The 21,656-nt window shown below is 35.6% G+C and overlaps 1 protein-coding gene across 1 annotated transcript in view; it reads left to right on the top strand.

The window, feature by feature from the left end:
* The window catches only part of MAN1A1 (mannosidase alpha class 1A member 1), a 69,499-nt gene extending 49,845 nt beyond the window's left edge, over nucleotides 1-19,654 (top strand). Inside the window, exons 6-12 of the mRNA XM_014060825.2 lie at nucleotides 1,277-1,400; nucleotides 3,257-3,350; nucleotides 6,420-6,535; nucleotides 8,192-8,411; nucleotides 10,434-10,606; nucleotides 13,282-13,397; nucleotides 14,780-19,654. Of these exons, the coding sequence (XP_013916300.2) occupies nucleotides 1,277-1,400; nucleotides 3,257-3,350; nucleotides 6,420-6,535; nucleotides 8,192-8,411; nucleotides 10,434-10,606; nucleotides 13,282-13,397; nucleotides 14,780-14,900 (964 nt within the window). The 3' untranslated portion in view covers nucleotides 14,901-19,654. The remainder of the gene's footprint in view (nucleotides 1-1,276; nucleotides 1,401-3,256; nucleotides 3,351-6,419; nucleotides 6,536-8,191; nucleotides 8,412-10,433; nucleotides 10,607-13,281; nucleotides 13,398-14,779) is intronic.
* Nucleotides 19,655-21,656: the final 2,002 nt, after the last annotated feature.

Consider the following 21,656-nt stretch of genomic DNA (forward strand, 5'->3'; position numbering starts at 1 on the left):
AATAGCTGTCTAATTATACAGCTCCTTACTAAGAGAAGAGGATTCACTCCTTCCTTACTCTTCGTTGGATTGACTATTTCTATACAATTTCTTGGCATACTCTGATTTTAACTATCTTCTCAAATTTTATTATATGAGTTTGCACCTATATTTCTTAATTCTGAAATGTTTAATTGATGTGTCAGTTTTGGTTGGTAGCATTCATACATTTAATAGCCTGTGCACCTTTCTTCCATTAATTGGATGTTAAATTTCTTAAATATAGAGTTATTTTTCAAAATAACATTCATGGAAATCTCATCAGAAGTGTGTGGCCTTGAAGCAAAAAACCCAAATATTTCTGGCTCCCTAATTTCCTAAATATGCAGATGATCTAACAATAGTGGGCCTTCTTCAGGATGATAATGGGGGTGATTACCGGAAGGAGGTTGAGGGTTTGATGAACTGGTGTAATAAAAACAGCCTGGTTTTAAATGTAGGAAAAACAAGAGAGATCATTGTCTATTTCAGAAAAAGCAGCCTCAGCTATACACCTCTGTCTATTAATGATTCAGCTGTGGAGGTGGTTAGCAGTGCAAAGTTTCTGGGTGTACAGCTGACGAGCAGATTAGGTTAGTTGCTCAACAGTGAGATACTAACAGTGGGCAAAACAGCACTTGTATTCTCTACATGGTATGAGAAGAGCACATCTTCATCCCCTGCCCGTACAACTTTCTTTAGAGGGATGACTGAAAGCATCCTGCCATATTGTGTGGTTTGGAAGTATTAGTGTTTCAGACAGGAAGGCTGTGCAAGGAGTGGTGAAGATGGCAGGATGGTTATTGTTATCAAAATTCTTTGTTTTATTCTATTTTTATATAGGGATTTCATTTATGAGCGTATTCATCACAAAAATGATGTAACAGTAAGGCTGCCCTGAGAGTATTGATGAAACTAGATTCTTAAGTAATGATCATTTCTAATGATCAGTATCCCTAACAACTCTGATAGGGAGGGAAAAGTAAAATGTGTATGCTTAAAAGATATTGCTGAAATGTTCAAAAGAGACATTCCTAGCATATCTTGTGCTTTTGAGCTCCTGACAGATATCTTGTTTCAGCAAATAGTGACACATAAATGTTGGACTCTGGTTTCCTTCAATCTCATTTGATTTGAGGATGAAGAGAGCTGGGAGTTCTAAGTCAGGAGAAATTAGACTGTTCAATTTCACATTACTTTAAATCAAATTGTTCTATTTCTCCAGCTCAGTTAATTTTACCCTACCTTTCTTTTTTAGTGGCATTGGTCACAACTGGCCCTGGGCTTCAGGTGGAAGCAGTATTTTGGCAGAATTTGGAACACTCCATTTGGAGTTCATACATTTAAGCTACTTATCTGGAAATCCGCTGTTTGCTGAAAAGGTTAGATTTCTACTTTAAATGGCCTATCAATTGCTGATCAATTATACATTTTAAATTTAATTATAAATCCTCTGGACATATTAGATTCAAAGTGCAAAAACCTTTCTTGTCACTTTCAATGAGGTTCAAGAACTTTCTTGAAATTACCTATAGTGACCTTGTACTGCTAACAAATGAAACTTTGAGAAAGTATTCATGTAACACTAAAACAAGATTTAGCATTAAAATAAAATCTCAGATTCTCATATTTCTCTCTTCTACCCATACAACTAAAAGAATAACTCTTTGCCTTTCTTGGAGATCCTCTTATTCAGCAAGAGACTAGTTTAATTCAAATATTGATTAGCTAAATAAAAAGTTTAGTACAATAATTTCATTGATTCATCACACATCAATTGATGTTTTATTTACTTGCCTTTATGTTTCAAGCATAGAAATATGTTTTTCTATTATATGTTTTATTTTTAGCTGTCCTTCATCTTATTTCATAGTGGAAGTAAATAAATAGTACTAAAATAAAATAAATCAGAAAAAGAATTTGAGGGGGGTGGTGTGTTCAGTTGGTTGGTTTGAATGTTTGTTGAGAATGAAACTAAATCAAGAGCTGTCCTATTAGCTACATGAAAAGAAAGCACAGGAATAGTAAAGTTTGGTATGATAGCGTAGGGTAGGGTATAGTACAGTATAATATATTGATTAGTCAATTGCCCATAGCCATCAACCACAATAAGACACAGTTAAATGAGATAAGATAAAATACAATGAAATGTGATAAAATAGCCTATAATAGGATAAAATATATTAAAATATAGTCGATAAAATTAAAATAAAAAATAAGGTAAAATAATATTGAAATAGTATAAAGTAAAATAGAATTCAGAGATATAAAATGACTCCTAAAGTTCAAAAACAGTGTGTGGTTAAGTGAATTCATTACATTTGTACGCAACTCCAATGTGTCCTATAAACCATGTTCTTTGATGGAAAGTTCTGATTATAAATGTAATAGTTTGTACACGTAATAGTGACTACATATATGTTTATGCCCTGAAGGAAATAAGATAATATTTAACAAAAGTCACAGTGTATGGTTCAGTCAAATAATGTATGCAAGTGTAGGACTGTTGCTGCAATTGAATAGAACATGTGCAATAGCTTCTATTTCTGACACTCCACAAACACATGTTCTCAAGACATGGCACTTGAGAGAATCATCCATATTTGACCCTAGTATATAGATGCTCAAATCTTGCTCTACAAAAGGCTATCCTATGGCATTAGAAAGCACTGGAAAAAGATAAAAGGCAGCCAAGGTTTCTCTTAGGCTCATTCCACATTTATACATTAGAACTTTATATTCATAAGTAGCATCTTGTTTTTGCTTTCAGAATCCTTGTTATGAACAATAGTCTCATCTATTCCAATCACTGAGCCAGAAGGATACTTTCTAACATTTGTGTTTATCAAATCAAACTGTATTATCACTTTAAATATACTCTGTATATGATCATAGATGTGGCTGATGAGCCATCAGCCTCAATAAAAGACAGTAAAATTAGATTACTTCCCCAAATGGAACTAAGCTATGTGTTCAGTATTTTACGTTTCCATCCATGGGGGATAGGTTTCCTTTAAAAAATATTGTTGATAAAGATTCATTGCACATGTGCTTTAGATCCATTTCTGTAGAACATGTATCATGAAGGAAGCTGTTGTTTGAGTTGTTAATTAGTACCTTTAGTACCTTAAATGAATATTTACTTTAAAGTTAGAATAATATTATGACCAATGCATTTTATGTAAATGTATTATATAGATATATTTATGTAAAAAAACATATTTTTGTTTTGAAATAGGTTATGAACATTCGAAAAGTATTAAACAGATTAGATAAACCAGAAGGACTCTATCCTAATTATTTAAACCCCAACAGTGGTCAATGGGGACAGCGTAAGTACTTCTGTTTAATATAGTATGCACAAAAGAAAAATATCTTTTCTAAGTTAGTTGAATTATGCAGTCAGTTTGGGTATTTCTCCTTGAATGATTGCCACCGAGCTTAGTATTTTGTTTTCTGAACATGAGGTATTTATTGTTTGTACATTATATTGGGTATCGTAGCATCTTAAAGTTATGCATTTTCTTGTGCTAATTGTGGTAAAAAACTTGCCCAATAAAGCCAATTGAAGAGGATTCCAAATTATTGTTTATTTCATTAAGCTAGCAGATTGCAATGAATCATTGATCTGTTATACCCTGAAGATCTAAGAGCAAAGGCTACAGAATTACATCAGTTTTGTATAAAATGTTGATCAACAACAGCTTGTGCATGCATATGCATTAATAAGAAACCCCAGTTGAGAAAGAATTATTGTGTAACTCATAAGGATACAAGGTAACAGAAAAGAAGACATGGGTACTTTATTCTTCATGGTATGGAAACTACATATAACTTCTTTGAAAGGAAATAATTGATTTGTTACAAGAGTTGTAGCAATTCTCTTGTTATTCTAGCAAGTTGTACGGTACTTTACTGCAGGAAGAGAGTTAAGGAGATACCGCAGAATGCTTTCTTGGCGGTGTGAACTTTATAGCCAGTTAGTCAGTAACAGGTACAGATTGGCACAGTAGTAAAAATTACCATTCTTAAAAAATGATACATAAGAGATACCATAAAGGAGATGTACTATGGTATAAGTGTAATAATACTGTGTTAGTGTATACCAGTGATGGCGAACCTATGGCACGCATGACAGAGGTGACACACACAGCCCTCTCTGCTGGCAATCACACCATCGCCCTAGGTCAGATCTCTGTAGCGTTTCTTTTGTGAGCTTATGTTTCCCTGCAAACGTTGAAGCAGAAGCTCACGAAAGAAAAAGATCTTACCTCTTGCTGCGCTGTCTGTGTTGGGATGCCCCGCCTCCCACTGGCCAGCTGGTCTTCGGGTCTCTGCTGTGCATGTGTGCATGTCTGCACATGTGCACGTGCATGTCTGTGCATGCGTGTGCACATGTGCATGCATGTGCACATGTGCATGCATGTGCATGTCCACGGATGTGCACATTTGTGCATGTCCACGTGTGCCTTTCAGTTTGGGCATGAGTGCTCACGCAGTTTTGGCACTCGGTGTCTAAAAGTTTCGCTATCACTGGTATATACTATATTAGTATGAGTAAATATGCTTTTTTATTGATTCACATTTTTAAACTCAAGTTCTTATTGAAACTCTCCGCACTAATAAATAAAACCTTTCTAAAACAAAGTTTTCCTTTTTGTTTATTTTTATTTATTCAAGTCATATGGTTGCCTATAACAACTAATGGCTCTGGACAATGAATAGAATTAAAATACAATAAAAACAATTATAAACTTTACAAAAGTTAAAATGCACAGCAACCAAGTAACATCAACCACAAACACTTGCATAACCTAGCAGAGAATCAGGTTTTCAGGGCCATAAGAAAGGCCAGCGAGGTCAGGACCATCCTGATCTCTGGACAGAGAATGTTCCACAAGCAGAAAAGACACATATTCTTTAGCTAGCAGAATCTGAAGTACACCCATCCTGCCTGACTGGATGAGCCCTCGGGTAGCCCCGTTCTAGGTCAGGAAGGAGTTTGAAGGTGTCAACCAGCACCTTGAATTGTACCCAGAATTGTACCATGGAATAATGGTGTTTTACCCACAAAATAACTGGCATCATTTACTAGCCATGTTGCTGCATTTTGCACCAGCTTTGATAGAACATTTTGAGAATTATTAAAATCTCCAAACATCATCACAGCAACTTATAAATATTGAACTAGGAGAGAGAAACATATTTAATGAGGCCTTTAGGAGCATGTTATTGTGAAACCAGCAAGCTATATCTTTGAGAGTCTCTTCTGGTTTTATTGTTATTTTTTCTGTCTTTTGAGCTTGGCTTTCTTTTTCACTTTAGAAGTAAATTGAAAGTGATTTGCAGCACCACAGGTCAATTAGATTTGTTTCAAGCAACAATGGCTATAATAACAGGACTTATTATTGATGAGTCTCTGTGTATGCTATTTAATTTGCAAATGTCAGGATTTTCAGAGGTAATTCATTTAGGAAACTGTAAAGGTCTTTTATATGGTGCTATTCAGAGATCACCCTTCCCCCTGCCCCAGAAAAAATGAATTTTTTTATTATTTGTTTATTGGAGCTCTCATTTTTCTATTAATGGAATTCATGAAATGTTCTTTATAATGGAAAAACCACTCTTCATACTTCTATCTTCTTATCACATAAAGTTTCTTTGGGAGGGAAAGCAAAAGTAGCGTTTTTAAAAACAAAATGCCAAGTCACAGGCTGATAGACAAGAAAACTTTCTTTAAAGAGGAAACTTTTAATAAGGAAAACAAATTCTCTGCATGTCTGGTTTCTTAACCTTTTTTTATAAAACAACCTATTTGTCTTCATTTTTAATGGCCACAATTTGAGAACTTCTAATGTAAGTTGTTCTTTCTCCCCTCTCCTCAATAGCATGCATATAATTCTTTTTAATTCAAAGCTATATTCAGTTGGCATATATATATATATTCAGTTTTGAATCATACCATTTTTAGGGCTCACTAAAGTAGCATAAAAGTAAGTGTTTGAGTTTTCCAGAATTCTTAACAAGTCAACTTGTTATTTAAAAAAGGGGGATGCAGAAAAGGAAGAAAACACCCCACTACACCAGAAGCTTAAATTATTCACAAGTAGAAAAAGAATGGATCCAAGCAAAATAGGTTTGTTGGGGATTAAGAGTTGCTTGTTTCAACATGGGGGGAATTGGGCTACATATTTAAACCCTTGTTATGCCTACAGAGCATCATGTTTTAAAATAGCGTAGTCTAATGGGATAGATACAATATATCAAAGAAGATATAGCTTGAATAAAGCACCATGCTGAAAGTGGGTTAATGTGGCTTTTCTATAGTATTTTGCCATTATTTTTTTGCCTTTGGGATTGTGTGTACATAACATCACCAGATTGCTCTCCCCCTCACCCAGATCATGTCTCCGTTGGAGGACTTGGGGATAGTTTTTATGAATATTTGCTGAAAGCATGGTTGATGTCTGATAAAACAGATGAAGAAGCCAGGGAAATGTATTATAATGCTGTTCAGGTAAATATTATACAGAACTTGAGACATTATTATATGTAACTGTAAAAACAAATAGCAAGCAAATTAAAACAATTTTATTTTTATAGTGAAGATAGTTGTGGGTTGTTGGAAGATATTTAGGTTTAGTTCATATCTTTAAATAAATCAATTTAATCAGTTGGGCTATTGCTTATTAAAGAGTTGAATCAAATCACCTAAAGCCAGTCTCCAAAGGAATAGTGTGTTGACAAAGCAGTTCTGATCAATCTTCCTTTACTGTGGCTGCTACTCCATTCAATCTAGTGTGGTGTCTCAGGCTTTAGAAATGAGGAAGGGGAGGTGTGAGAAGAGGGTTTCTTGATCACCCATTATGCAGTGAAAATGAATTGGGATATTTTTTTTTGTCCTAATGTGCCAATAGTTTACATTTACCACACATTTCCTTTTATTTGCCATTCTATTTGCATCATTCTGTACTCCAAATCATTTGTTTAACAAGTTCCTTGTTCAACTAATAAGATCAAACACTTCCTTGAAAACTTCAACTTCAACAAAGCCCACTGATTCTGTTTGCTTTTTTTAAGTAAATCTATAATTGAGAAATCCATGAGATCTGTTTTCCTATTTCACAACTAAATTTACTCAGAAACCTTTGCTTAAGGGCTTTGTCATACATTTTGGGCTGGTTTGGGTAGGTAAAGTTTTGAAAGTTCAAATTTCCTTGACTGGGTTCACATATCATAGAACGCCATGTTATTTTAGCCATATTCCTTGAATGAATTATAATTGAATAAATTCACACCACTATGCCAAGCAGGCCACATCATGGCTTACTATAATGTATGACTAAACTATTACCTACCAAACCTTCCCTGTCTAAATACTTGTTAATGCATACAAAGTTAAGTCAAAGGTTTTTGAGACACTGATTCCCTTTGTCCAAGTTGTATTAATTCTTCTACAACAACAATTGCATTCTGTATTTTTCCATACTTTGGCTGGAGTAGAGATAAACTGAGCAGCTTATAACAAAATGGTCAACCCCTCAACTCATTTTGAATACCATATTTCCCCAAAATTATGACATGTCCTGATAATAAGGCCATGCCACATTTTTCTGGTGGGCAAAAATATAAGTCCTCCAGCTCTGCCAGCAGCTGGCCTACAACCATAGAGTGTACGCCCAGAGCGGCCACTCCCAGAAGACTCGGTTTGGAAGCTGCAAAAAAAGCCATGCAGCGGCGGAGGTGCCCTGGCTCTGCAGAGAGGCTGACAGGCGCGTGAGTGAGAGCGGAACAGCCACTCGCGCAACCCCCCTCCAGCCGTGCAGAGCACCATTTACTGCCATTTCGAAGGGGCCAAGGTGCAGGAGCCAGGTGGTGGCGAACAGGCGCTCACACGGCTTGGCGATACCCCTAGGTCAGTGAATGGCACTGTGCCCAGCTGGAAAGGGGGTTTGCCGGGTGGCTGTGCATGTGTGTGGTCACTTCATGGCTGCTGTGCTGCACTGCTGCGACAGTGCAACACAGCCATTTGCCCATGAGGCTGTGCCTGGCTCTTTGGGGAAACACGGTATTGTTATATTCAATGCTTTTAAGTATGTGAAAAATATTTAGATACCTATATTATTGAAATTATTTATGGTAGATTAATAACAGTTTTTTTTAACAATTCTAGTCCATAGAAACCCATCTAATCAGGAAATCCAGCAATGGTTTAATGTACATTGCTGAGTGGAAAGGTGGCCTCCTTGAACACAAAATGGGTCATCTCACTTGTTTTGCTGGAGGGATGTTTGTTTTGGGTGCAGATGGAGCACCAGATGATCAAACTGGACATCACATTGAACTTGGAGCTGAAATTGCCCGCACATGTCATGAATCTTATGATCGTACAGGTAATTATAAATTGTTGAGTGCTCTTGGTCTGACTTTAAAATGTTGCTTATTGCTTTGTACTTGAATGTAGGGCAATGCATTTGGGGCTTTTTCCAATCAAACTGATATCAATTGTATAAGACATTTTTATTACATGTAGTTTCTACCTCTACATATTATAGAGTTAGAAATGTCTGTAGACAGTTTTCCAACTGTAACATAGTTTATGTTTGTAGGGGAAGTAGTTGGATTGCTTATAACAGAAATGAAAATATATGGCCCTATAGATTTGCTGAGTTACAGCTCCAGTAATCTCAGCTAGCATGAGCAATGTTGAGAGAGCTTTAATTGGATAACATCTAGACATCCAAATGTTATCCTCTCTTGCCTTTAACAGTGTTTGCCTTTGGCATTAACAGTCTGATGTAAAAATTAATATTAAAAGATCTTCCAGGATTCTGCCTAGAAATACTTCGTTAATATATTCAGAAAGAGAGTAATACTATGCAGCAGGAAAATGGAATAATTTTCTTAAATAGCTAATCCTATACATTGAAATTTAAGGGGAGACACTCAACAGAATATAAGAATCTTGGTAGGTCAGAATAGCCAGAGTAAGAGGTGGAGGAATTTTTTTGCCCTTCCCATTCTGATTGTTTTTCTTTTTAAGTTCTTCTTCCATGGGAATTAATGGGCAAGAAAATATCAGATTAAGAATTTGGGGGCCTATCACCAGACATCTGCCAGTTTAGATATCAGTCCATAGAACTTAATGTAAGTAATAATAGCAAACTTAACAATAGCTTCAATATACTGATTGCATAAACTAATTTCAGAAGTAAGGAAAAAGCTATCAAGGTGAACCCAACTACTTTATTGTATGTATTGTCACAAAGCTGTTCTCCATCAATGGTGCAACATACCCATATCTTCCTAATCTTTTCCAACCAGAATTTTAAGTAATAATAGCAAACTTAATAATAGCTTCAATACACTGATTGCATAAACTAATTTCAGAAGTAAGGGAAAAGCTATCAAGTTCCTTCACTCATTCTGAAATGCTAAAACATGTGCAATATGAAACCTAAGTTTGCCACTGTTGAAATATAACAGATGTTAGGCAATTTCACAATCATCATTAAAATAAACACATCTCCAAGTCCATGTGCATGAACATGCAAACATTCATGACAATAGGCATGCATGATATATTTCAATTCCACATATTTAAGCATTTTGATTTGTTTAATTTGGGGGTCTGCAAATGCCATGTTGAGTTGTTATAAATTACATATTACCAGCTCCGGCCCTACAGCTGTCAAATACTTTCTTTTTTTAAAAAAAATAAAGTAATGCAATGTATTCCCCAGAAGTAATGCAATGTATTCCCCAGAACTTTTGGTTATGTTTTTATATTTGAGTTTAATTTTCCTCATTTTTGTTTGAATAGTTGTGTAAAACTTAAAAGAAGTTGATTCAACAAAATATGTTTTGAATACAATAAGACAATATTTAGGAACACCTCATGGCTTTAGACACTCTTACACAATTTTGTGAAGTTTTTCCAGGTAAACATTTTGCTGGATAAAACTCTACCACTAGAAAAAGTATTCAAGATCGCTTCAGGCATTATTTTATATATATATATTTGGATATTTCTCAGCTATCAAAGTGCCATTATGTGCACAAACATCACACAATTTCCTATCATATTGAGGCAAGAATCCATTAAAGCTACTGCATAATGTAACACTTAACAGGGTTCTTCCTCTTCAAACTAAGTAGAACCATTCTACCCACTTTTCATCATTTTTCTGCCTGCTGTGGTCCTTCAGATTCCAACACTGTTGAGTGGCAAACAAATGTTTACCAACCTCCTTATACAGCAGGAGAATCCTTACAATGTGGAGTTCAAAATTATAACATGTTATACAACATGTTATATGTAATAAAGTAATTCACATATATTAAGATCATGGTTCTTTACTAAAACTTTTAAAAGGGCTTCATTCTAGCACTGAATATTTTAATATTGTGTGTAGGCATGAAATTGGGGCCAGAAGCTTTTCGATTTGATGGCGGAGTTGAGGCAATTGCTACCAGACAAAATGAAAAATATTACATCTTAAGACCTGAAGTTATAGAAACTTATATGTATATGTGGCGATTCACTCATGACCCCAAGTACCGGCAGTGGGGTTGGGAAGCTGTAGAGGTGAGACATTTAAATTATTTCTTTGAGGTATCTTATAATTTATATGTTTGCCATTTAAAAGAATTATTTGAATTTAGTGCATAGAGCAATGTACTGTTTAAATGGACTGGAAATTGGTAGGCTGCGATTTATCTCATGCAGATAAAGTCATTTGAGAGATTTCAACCATTTCCATTTTTTATATCTAATGTTTAAGAAAAAAGAAAGAAAATGATACTTAATTTATTATATTTAAAACATAATTAGTCATAGTTAATAAAATTTTCATTTTTAATTTCATTTTTTCTGTTTTTATCTTTAAAATCCAATAAATTCAAAGGAACAAGATAGGAAAAGAAACATTTGATTAATGCAATGGTTTCCCCCTTAGTAGTTGTAATCTGGAGACATTTCAATACTCCAAACAGTTTCAATTATTATTGATATAAGATGTCTAGACACGATGATCAAGAAAACTTTACAGAATCCTTCATATCTAACAGAATTAAAATATCAAATGAATCTTAACCCTTTTCTATTATCAGAAACCTTTTTCATCTTGAAATATAACCAGGATTTAAAACTTCACAGTTCCCCAAGAGAGATTATGGTCACTTTCTTGATCAGCATCAGTGTGGGATTTGGGGCTATAATTTCTTTTTCCAGTTGTTGCAATGGAGTGTGCTATGAAAAAATAGCTCCTCCTAGCCATCTGTCAGTTTGCTCATTCCAATTCCAGTTAGAATTGTACCCATTATTACCTTAATTATTTATGTATGTTTGTATTTTCACTTAAATTAATGCTACAACTTGTTCTACTAAAATGTATGCTTGGTCAAAAATGGAATAAAATTACCAATTTAAAAGGATAAAACAGATTTATTATTTATTTATTTATTATTAAATTTTATATGCTGCCCAATCCCGAAGGACTCCGGGTGGCTTACAAAAAAGAAGAAGAGGAAGAAAAAAATAAGAAAAGGACAGAATTTAAAATCACATTCGTTCTAATCGGGGCTGGACCTCAACAATGAGGTGAACAGCCCCAGGCCTGCCGGAATAGCCAGGTTTTAACAGCTTTCCTGAAGGCCATGAGAGTAGGTAAGGTCCGGATCTCTGGGGGTAGCTCATTCCAAAGGGTTGGAGCAGCCACAGAGAAGGCTCTCCTCCGGGGGCCCGCCAGCCGACACTGTCTGGCTGAAGGCATCTGAAGGAGGCCCAATCTGTGGGATCTTACCGGCCGCTGGGAGGTATGTGGCAGTAGGCGGTCTCGCAGGTACGTTGGCCCTAAGCCATGTAGGGCTTTAAAGGTAATAACCAACACCTTGAATTGCGTCCGGAACCAATTGGTAGCCAGTGCAGCTCACGGAGGACAGGTGTAACATGGGTACCTTGGTACACCCAATATCGCTCGCATGGCCGCATTCTGGACTAGCTGCAGTCTCCGAACGCTTTTCAAGCGTAGCCCCATGTAGAGCGCGTTGCAATAATCCAGACTTGAGGTGACAAGGGCGTGAGTAACCGTTTGAAGTGCCTCCCGATCCAAATAGGGCCGCAATTGGTGCACCAGGCAAACCTGGGTAAAGGACCCCCGGTTAAGGCCGACAGATGGTGTTCCAGTGTCAGCTGCAAATCCAGGAGGACCCCCAAATTGCGGCCCCTCTCTGAGGGGTATAAATGTTCGCCCTCCAGGATTAAGGACGGATTGTCTAGGCTGTCCGTCGGGGGCAGCATCCAAAGCCACTCAGTCTTATCGGGATTGAGTACAAGTTTGTTCATCCCCATCCAGATCCTGACAGCTTCCAGGCCTCGGCACATCACGTCCGCCGCTACACTGAGCTGGCACGGGGCAGATAGATACAGTTGTGTATCATCTGCATATTGATGGTACTTTATCCCGTGCTGTCGTATGATCTCACCCAGCGGCTTCATCTGGATGTTAAATAGGAGGGGGGACAAGACCGAACCCTGTGGCGCACCACATTCGAGGTGCCAAGGGTCGACCTTTGCCCCCGACCAACACCGACTGCGACCTGTCAGAGAGGTAAGAGGAGAACCACCGTAAAACGGTGCCTCTCACTCCCACCTCCTCCAGGTGTCACAGAAGGATACCATGGTCGATGGTATCAAAGGCCGCTGAGAGGTCAAGAAGCACCAGGATAGAGGAATGTCCTCTATCCCTAGCCCCCCAGAGATCATCGATCAGTGCGACCAAAGCAGTTTCCGTGCTGTACCCAGGCCTGAAACCAGACTGAAAGGAGTCTAGATAATCCTCTTCATTCAAGGTCCGTCGGAGTTGAAGCGCCACCACCTTCTCAACAACCTTCCCCAGAAAAGGAATGTTGGAGACAGGATGGTAGTTTTTCAGGATAGCTGGGTCCAGGGAAGGCTTCTTGAGGAGGGGTCTTACCACTGCTTCCTTCAATGGTTGCGGGAAAGACCCCTCTTGCAAAAGATCCTGCAAATCTTTTGTTGCAATAAAAATAATGCAAGTTGTAATATGATTCTTAAATTAATTTGACTCCAATTTTCAGTTCAGCATGACTGTGTTTCATGCAGAATATACTATTGTTCTGATAATTGCTTTAGATTTAAAATTATAAAGTGGTATTATAGTGCAAATTACCCTACAATGTTTTGCTTTGAGAAAGATACTTATAAAATATCCTATTTTTCTTTTTCTTTTTTTAATTCAGGCATTGGAAAAATATTGCAGAGTAGATGGTGGTTATTCTGGCCTTAGGGATGTTTACAGCAGTCGTAAAAGCCATGATGATGTGCAACAAAGTTTCTTCCTTTCAGAAACGCTCAAGTAAGCAATTGAACGGATTTTTAAATGAGTTATGAATTAATATTTTACTGGATTGAAGCAATAAGTAGCTGAAACTAGCCCTGTGGAAAGCAAACATACATTTGCTTTAACAAAGTAAGGTAGGTTGAAGAGGGAATCTGATTTACTTCAAAGCAGCAGAGGTCAGCTGAATCTCCTTGATGAGAAATATGTCAGATTATCTTGAATCACTGGGCAACCAGTGCTGTGGCAGGAAGCTTCTGCCAACCTTCTTGCCTAGCACTACCTGAATTGCTTCTAGACTAGGTGGTTTTGGATTATCTGTGGTGTTTTTTTAAGCTACCCAGCCTGGAAAATATTTGACCTGAAGACCTGTTTGAAGCTACAGAAGATGTATCTGAAACTATCCCCAGAAACAAAGAGAATATTGAAGAGTTGGAGATGGGGACTGGGGAATCAGGAGAAACAGCCATCAAATCCTAAACTAAGAGAAAGAAGCAGGACAGCAGATAAGCTCTGTGGTCCTGGAAGCAAGAAAATGTCTTAAGCACTATTACCCATGTCTAATCTGAGCAGATGTCAGATGTTGGTGTAATTGAGAAGAAATGAGATCTGCCTTTTCAGCCACAAATGTTTTAATAACTTTCAAAAGCTTGTCTTTTTGAATTATAATACTGTCTCTTGGGGGGAAATAGGAAAATATAAGAACAAATAGATAATCCCTGATTTATGACTAGTTGTTTAGTGACCATTCGAAATTACAACAACCTTGGAAAGGTGCTTTACAACCCATAGAGCACTTCCAGCTACATAAAATGTTGCACACATACCCTGCAGTTAAATGACTATGTTTCAAACACTTGGCTCCCATTTAAATCTGATTACAGCATCCTTCAGTCACATGTTTGCAATTTACAATATATATTTTTTCTATGTGCTGGTACTTTTTGCCAGTTTCCAGCAAAAAAAAAACACCCATTCAGGAGAATGGACTCAGACTTACACTATGTGATTTGCTTAATGACCATATGATTCAGACTTATGGCTGCATGATTCACTTAACACCCGCCTTAAAAAATTTAAATTAGGTCCTATCATATGGGTGCCTCAAATTACAACTGTTATGAATTATTACTGAAATTTTGGCCCCAATTGCAATCACAAGTCGAAGACTATGTTACTGAACAAATTCAATATGTAAGAATACAATTTATGAAATATAACCAGATTGTTTTTAAGTGGAATAGCTGATATATTTCTAGTGGAAGTTTGATATTTCACAATGAAATACTAAGCAAATTCTTAATATAATACATTTTCATTATAAATAAAATAAATTTGCTACGTACATATATTTATAGTTTTGTAATGTATTAATAATGCATTTTATTGTTCTTTACTAGGTACTTATATTTATTATTCTCTGAAGATGATATTCTTCCATTTGAACATTGGGTCTTTAACACGGAGGCACATCCTTTCCCAATTATTAAAAGAGGAAAAGAGGAAAAAGACAGCAAATAAAGCTGTTTTGAATTTTATTTGGGCATATTATATGGCTGTTAATGTTCTAGTTGGCATTTTTTAGTTTTAAACCAGGTTCTGTTTCATGTTTTGTTTCTTTCTTGTTTCGTTTCTTTGTTTGTTTTTGCAGTCTGCTATCAACCTGGCAATTTTTCTCAAGGAACCTAATATTATTAATTTTAATTATTAATTTTTATGTTTTCCCAGAACGTGTCATCTCTAGTTTTTGTACCATCAGTATAATGAGTACTTGGTCAAACAGAATACAGAATTCATCATGTTACTTACTTTTTACTTTATGTTTAGACTGCAAAATTGTTTCCTCCTCTGTGAGGAGATGTCTGCTTTAAGCTGTAATACTTTGCTGTGTTGCAAAAAGCCATAAAGAATTAAGTACGAAGAGCTTTTTTCTTTTTAAATCTGCTCCAGTGGGATTTGTCTGATCAGTGGAGACAAATCTAACTGTGACAGCCTCTTCTTATGCGGGTCTATCATTAATTGGTAATCAGAATACTTAGAAAGATGTACTATTCATATTAACCAGATATAGTTTTATCTTATCTGTATATACAATTACATTGAACTGTGGCTTGTCTTAGAAGCCTGGATTATGAAATCTTTTTCACATATTTACATATCAAGCCTAACCACAGATAACTTTGGTGCCCATCTATTTCTTTATCTCTGAATTTGTTTCATAAACAACTGTGAAATTGGGTTGACATTTGGACATGGCTTCACAGATACCCTTTGAGACTGCACAGTTCTCAAAGCCTGTCTTGGTGAAAATAGAAGTTCAGCAGTATTTTCACTGAAAGGAAAAATCTGTTTCCTGTAAAACTTTAGTTGTTATGCAAAATGAACTAATCTAATGTGCGATATCCTTTTTGTGCTTTGAAATTTATCCTATTTAGAGATTGGTTAGTCCAATTCTATAAGTCTCTAGTTATTATTTCCAACATTCCATTAGCTTCTTCTTCCACTTGACAGATATTGGGCACAATAATGTGGAAAGGGGGGGGGGGATAATATACCTCAGAGGTACCATGTTTTAGAAGTTCACACTGTGGTTCTAATTCTCTTTTGAAAGAATTGACCACAGTACTTTAATGCTTTACTGCAGGGGGGAGGGGAACCTAAACTGTTCCCTACTTTATCAAATGTTGACTGACTTTTTTTTTTAGTTTTGTTACGGAATGGTTCTTTTTCCTGTTTACATTTGGGATGCTTCTGTAAATATTATAGTTTTAATAAGCAACATTAAACAATGTGAGTAGGGATGGATTTTATATGATACGTCATGTTTTCATGTAACAAAGCAAATTTTTGTTGAAAAAAAACCTGGGGATTGATGTACAAGAGAAGGGAACCTGTTGTGGTAGCCTTCATTCATTATGTAGCTTTTAAAACTGAATTTTGGCTAACCTCTAGTCCTAAAAGTTTCACTGCAGTCCTAATATTGTATTTACTATACAGTGATACATCCCCCTACCTGGACACTCAAATCAGTTTACACTGTTACTGCAAATTTAGCTATCTACGTTTTGAGCCAAAGTAAGAGGACTAATTATAAAAATTGCATAAACTTACTCCCTGTTCCCCAGACAACCTGATGATACATAATGTTGTGAGTATCTGCACTGATGTGAGGCTTTTCAAAACTTGCTACACCTCAATGCAATTAGTTTCCTCTGCACCATGGCTTAGTCATGCTACAGTGCTGCTGCAACATCACAACTCTATTTGTGAACCCTATGGATGATCATATTGTGCTGGGTTTTAGGTTTTAGGTTTGGCCATAATGATGATCTGGTAGTCTGACTAGGGAGAACCACAAGCAATAATTCCCTTTCATGCCCCTACCCTCCCAATTTTACCTGAATCTTTTTCTCTGACTCTCTCTGCCAGTTTGCATATTAAGTTTCACACACCCTCCAAGACTTAAAAACTATTCTGAAAATTAAACATGGCAACTGAAAAATCAGCAAGTAAAATTATTGGAGGAACAAGGACATTCATGTATATTTGGAACAGGACTGTTGCAGCTAGCAATTTATTATATTAAGACATTTTTGTACAAATGATGTCATTTCTTGATTACATAGAAGACTAACATGCATATAACTTTGAGTATCAAACTGAAAAAAATGCTTCTCATTTGTTGGGCTCATGTATTTTCTGTTTGGTTCTTTGCATCCTGAAGTACCTTCACATTAAGTTTTTCAAATTCTGATTTACAGAAAAGCAAATACAATTTCTATCATGGAACATTGAGGGAAATTAATTTCTACTTTATTTCCATATTTAATGCCAATAGGTGTGACTTGGGGAAAAAAATATTAAAAATTATATCACAGCCCAATTTTACATAGGGACAGTTGATTTTCTTGCCATAATAATGGAATAAGTAGTAAAGTTTCTTTTCAGTTGCAGTAAGTATTATAATGCAGATATAACATAAAATTAATTACCAAATAACATTAACCTCTTTAATCAGCAAAGAAAGATAGCTTCTGTAGCTGCTCAGCATGTTAACTAGTAAGACATATATGCGGTATATAATTATGTAGTGTGAGAATCAAACTATATACTGCTGTACAGGATTTATTATTAATATTATTCATCCTGTTACAAATCTACTGGTATTGATTGACCAAAATACTTTTAAAGTCAATGCACTTTCTGAAAGTAAGTGTAATAGGGCAGCAATCATTTGTGTGGATAATAATGTGCAATATTATCGGTTCAAAGCCATCACATTATTTTTTTTAAAAAATATGTAGCAGTTTTAATGTAAAAACGTACAGTTGATTTCCACTTCTTAAGCTTTATTGTTCCAACTAAAGTGCCATTTTTACTTTTTTTGGGAGCCACCATTGATGGTAAAAGTCTGTAATGTCATCTAACCCTGAAATCCTTTCCCAAAACACACTGTAAGTTATTATTCCTCTTTATGACGCTGTGCACTGCCATGACTTGCCTTGCATCATCCAACAGATGATAGTTAAATTCTTAGCCCTGTTCAAGACCTTTTGAAGAGTGCATTTTGTGAAACTTTTTAATTTCCTAAGAGTAAACTCATAAAACTAAAAGTGGTTACCTGGTATGACTATCTCTAATGCAGTACTTCATATTTGTTTGTTTTGTCAGTTGTTTGGTAGGACTATCAGTCCTTTATTGTCCCAGCCCACCTTATATCTTCCACATACAGTATATCATGAACATACCATGAATCATTTTCTCACTATTATGTTTACATGAAGATATTTGGAATAGCAAATAATTTGTTTGCTTTAAAAGGGTGTGCTTTTTTTGTTGTTGTTCTTTTGTTTTGTGTTTGGGGGTTTTTTGTGGTTTTTTTTTGGTTAATATAACAAGTATTCCAAGACTGTATGTCATTGGGCTCAAATATCCTTTCCAGAAATGCTGTGTTGGGCATTCAGCAATCCAATTTCAATAATATACCAGCTTGTTCCCAAAAATGTGCCAGTCTTTAAAAAAAATACAAGGGAATTATTTCACTTATTCTTTCTAATCATTATATTTAGTTTGTGAAGCTTATATGGGCTCATATGTGGCATTTCCCCTCCTCTTTTCACTGCCAGCCCTCCAGTGTATACTGCATCAAGGTGCCATTTGGGGTAAATTGGACTCTGAGCTGCTCACATGTAACCTTAAGCTATAATAGTCTAATTTTGAGTTCCCATATTGTGTGTACTTAACCATTGTGATTTATTTAATAAATCATAGGCCAGTGATCCATGGCTTAATTTAATGTCTGTGAAGTTAATATTTTCCTATAGTCATCTTTGTCTGCTTCTATAAATTGAATGAAAAATGAACATTTAAAAAATTATGCCCACCCCTTTCCATCCTTTAGAGGCAATTAATTGTGTATAATCTCCTCAAACGCAGTGACTCATTTTTATCAATTTCATTTTTTTTAAAGAGAGTTGTAATTTTCTCATGGGGGTTATTATTTAAAAGAGCACAACGTTTCTATAGTTCTATAACTTAGAGGTAATCAGGTTGTATGTACAAGCTGCACTAATGTATCTTTTTTGTAAAGTGATGTAAGTAGACAAGAAGATTGTATATCCCTTAGAATTGCTAAGTATAAAAGAAACATTGTTTTATATCTTTAAAGCGGCAAAGTCGAGTTTTACAGAAAACTGCCAAAGTATAAAGTTTCAGATTGATTGCCATTTTAAAAATTATTGCTAAAACCCTGAAATTATTTACAATGGTGTGAATACCTTCAGATTATCTTTTTTAGAATTTACTAGCAACGTCACATAAGCAACTTTGGGATTCCCTTTTATCCTTCCAGAAATGACTGAATTAATGCTGATCACTGTGTATATAGTTTAACAATAAAGTAACTCTATTTTTTTTAAGTGTCTTTTCCAAAGTAGATAGCATTTAAATTTCCATTGCTTTTTAGCAAAAAAGCTAAATCAACCACATTGATATGCACAATGTGGCTATTCAAATACTTAATTTACAAAACCCTGGAAATTCTTAATTTAAGTGCCATGTGTGTTGTATGACAGCTTTATAATCCCAAATGACACTGTTGGTAAAGTGAACTGATCATGCAGTCATTTTGTTATAATGTTTTTGTTTGTGCATATTCCACTTAGTCTTTTTCCACCTTTATAGAAATATCTGGTTACAAGAGATCAAAATGCTTAATTTTTAAGAACTATATTTGTAAAAAAAATCAATTGTGAATAAAGTCTTTTAGTAAATGCTTTTGTTTGGCAAAGTGTGTTCATGTATGTATGGTTATTGAAGAGGCACAAATAACAAATCTGCAATAAATGGAGGAAGATTTGAGCTGATTACATGGAAGATAATATGCCTGGTATGAAAGATCTATTTTGGCACTAGATAAGGATCTAGTGAATTCAAGAGAGGTTGGACTTAGTTTTGTGGTTACATAGAGAGGCTAGGCTGATTCCTCGTTTGACTCCACCCCACTGCTCCTACCCAAAACTAGGTTTGCTGGTTGATTGTTTTACTAGAACACATAAAAATGAACATATAAACTTCCTAATCCATGTCAGGCAGTCCACAATGTACAATAAATAATGTAAATAAATATATTTCACTGCATTCGTCCAGAATCTAAGAATAGGTTTTCTCAAGTATACTACCTGAAAAATTTCATTTCACAATTTACATCCAGAATATATATTGTATTGTTGAACTATTTAATCGCTCTGGGATTAAATTGCCTTATATTGCTTATGACGGATGACTTGGTTCAGTGACATTTAAAATTTTGTGAACAAGCTATGGATGCGTTCACAAAATGGAATGGAAATTATGATTATTATAATGAAAACTACCAGAAGGTAAATTCATGACATTCACATCTAGCTATCCAAGCACCTCAATTTTCTTTTTCTTCTCCACCTCCTTTTTTGGGGGCATTGTTTCTAAACAAAACAATGGTGGAGCCATTTGCTTTTTAATTTTTCTAATAACCCCGCTAGACAACAGAATCCACAACACAGCTCAATGACTCCAAAATATCTGCACACAAACTATATATTTGTGTGGTTCAACTACGTAAATCATAGAATTGGCACAATAAATATTGGTGCGTAGGTATTATCCCTCTACCCCAATGGATGTTTTTTGCTCTGGCTCAAAGATGCTAATCTAATATGGTGCTTGGCAAAGCTGCTTTGATTTTCAGCCTACTAGCTTGGGTGTGTGTGTGTTTACTTGAAATATTTAAAGTAAATATATAATTAAAAGAGCCAAAAGATGGAGGCCTCCTGAAGATGCTCCATGCAACAAGTCCATTGGGTTGTTCAGTATAGAGTGACAATCCAGCATTCTGTTTCCAACAATTGTACATTTATTAGCTGATGCTTTGTTTGTTGTTTAAATATTTGTGATGGTTCTGTGGAATTAACCGTGGAAATGAAAAGGAATTTGAAAAATGTTGCAGACAGGAATCAGATTTATTTTCTCAAAAATTCTGAAGCTATGGGAAATAAATACCAACATAATATATACCAATTTTTAAAGTGTTCCTACATTAATTTTTCCTCCCATCAAATCAAGTACTTGCAAGTAGTTATTTGCTTATCTCAGACCCAGAATCAGTTCTACCATTAAATATGGTAAAGTAGTGGAAGAGTGAGCTGTGCCAAACATAACTTACCTTCTCTCCTCACCACATTAGGCCTCTGTTCCAAAAGTAGAAAAATTTGTTCCTTCATCAGTACACAAACAAAATTAACAGTCACTCTTGTTGGTTTTTGTAGGAGACAGAAAGCTATCTTCATTACTTCTAGTAGGGAAGGAAGTGAGCTGCTGAAGCAAAGTATTTGCAACTTAGAAATTCACTTAATAGTGACATTCTTGAAGTTCAGAAAGCTTCTTCAATATATTTATTTCCAATAATCAGATTGTAGAAACACAAATTAAGTTTTAATTAACTTTTTATGTTTTACCTGAACATGTAAACTATAAGCCACCCAGAGTTACCATATGGTAAGATGGGTGACCAATACATTTTTACCTAAAATATGTAAGAGGGGTTAGAGTTAATCCTATTGTGTAGAATGCAGACTACTGAGCAGTACTACAGAAAGATGGAGTTAGATTGATCAGATAATAGCATTTTAAGATAAACTGGAAAGACCATGATATTTAATAAAAAGTAGAAATAATAGCTCTTGGTGTGCTCCTGTGTAGAAGGGACAATAGAACATAACATGTTCCATTGGTTCAATA

This window comes from Thamnophis sirtalis, unplaced genomic scaffold, assembly GCF_051295495.1.
Source record: "Thamnophis sirtalis isolate CommonGarterSnake01/CBP01778 unplaced genomic scaffold, rThaSir2_p1.2 scaffold_6, whole genome shotgun sequence".
In the NCBI taxonomy this organism is placed as follows: domain Eukaryota; kingdom Metazoa; phylum Chordata; class Lepidosauria; order Squamata; family Natricidae; genus Thamnophis; species Thamnophis sirtalis.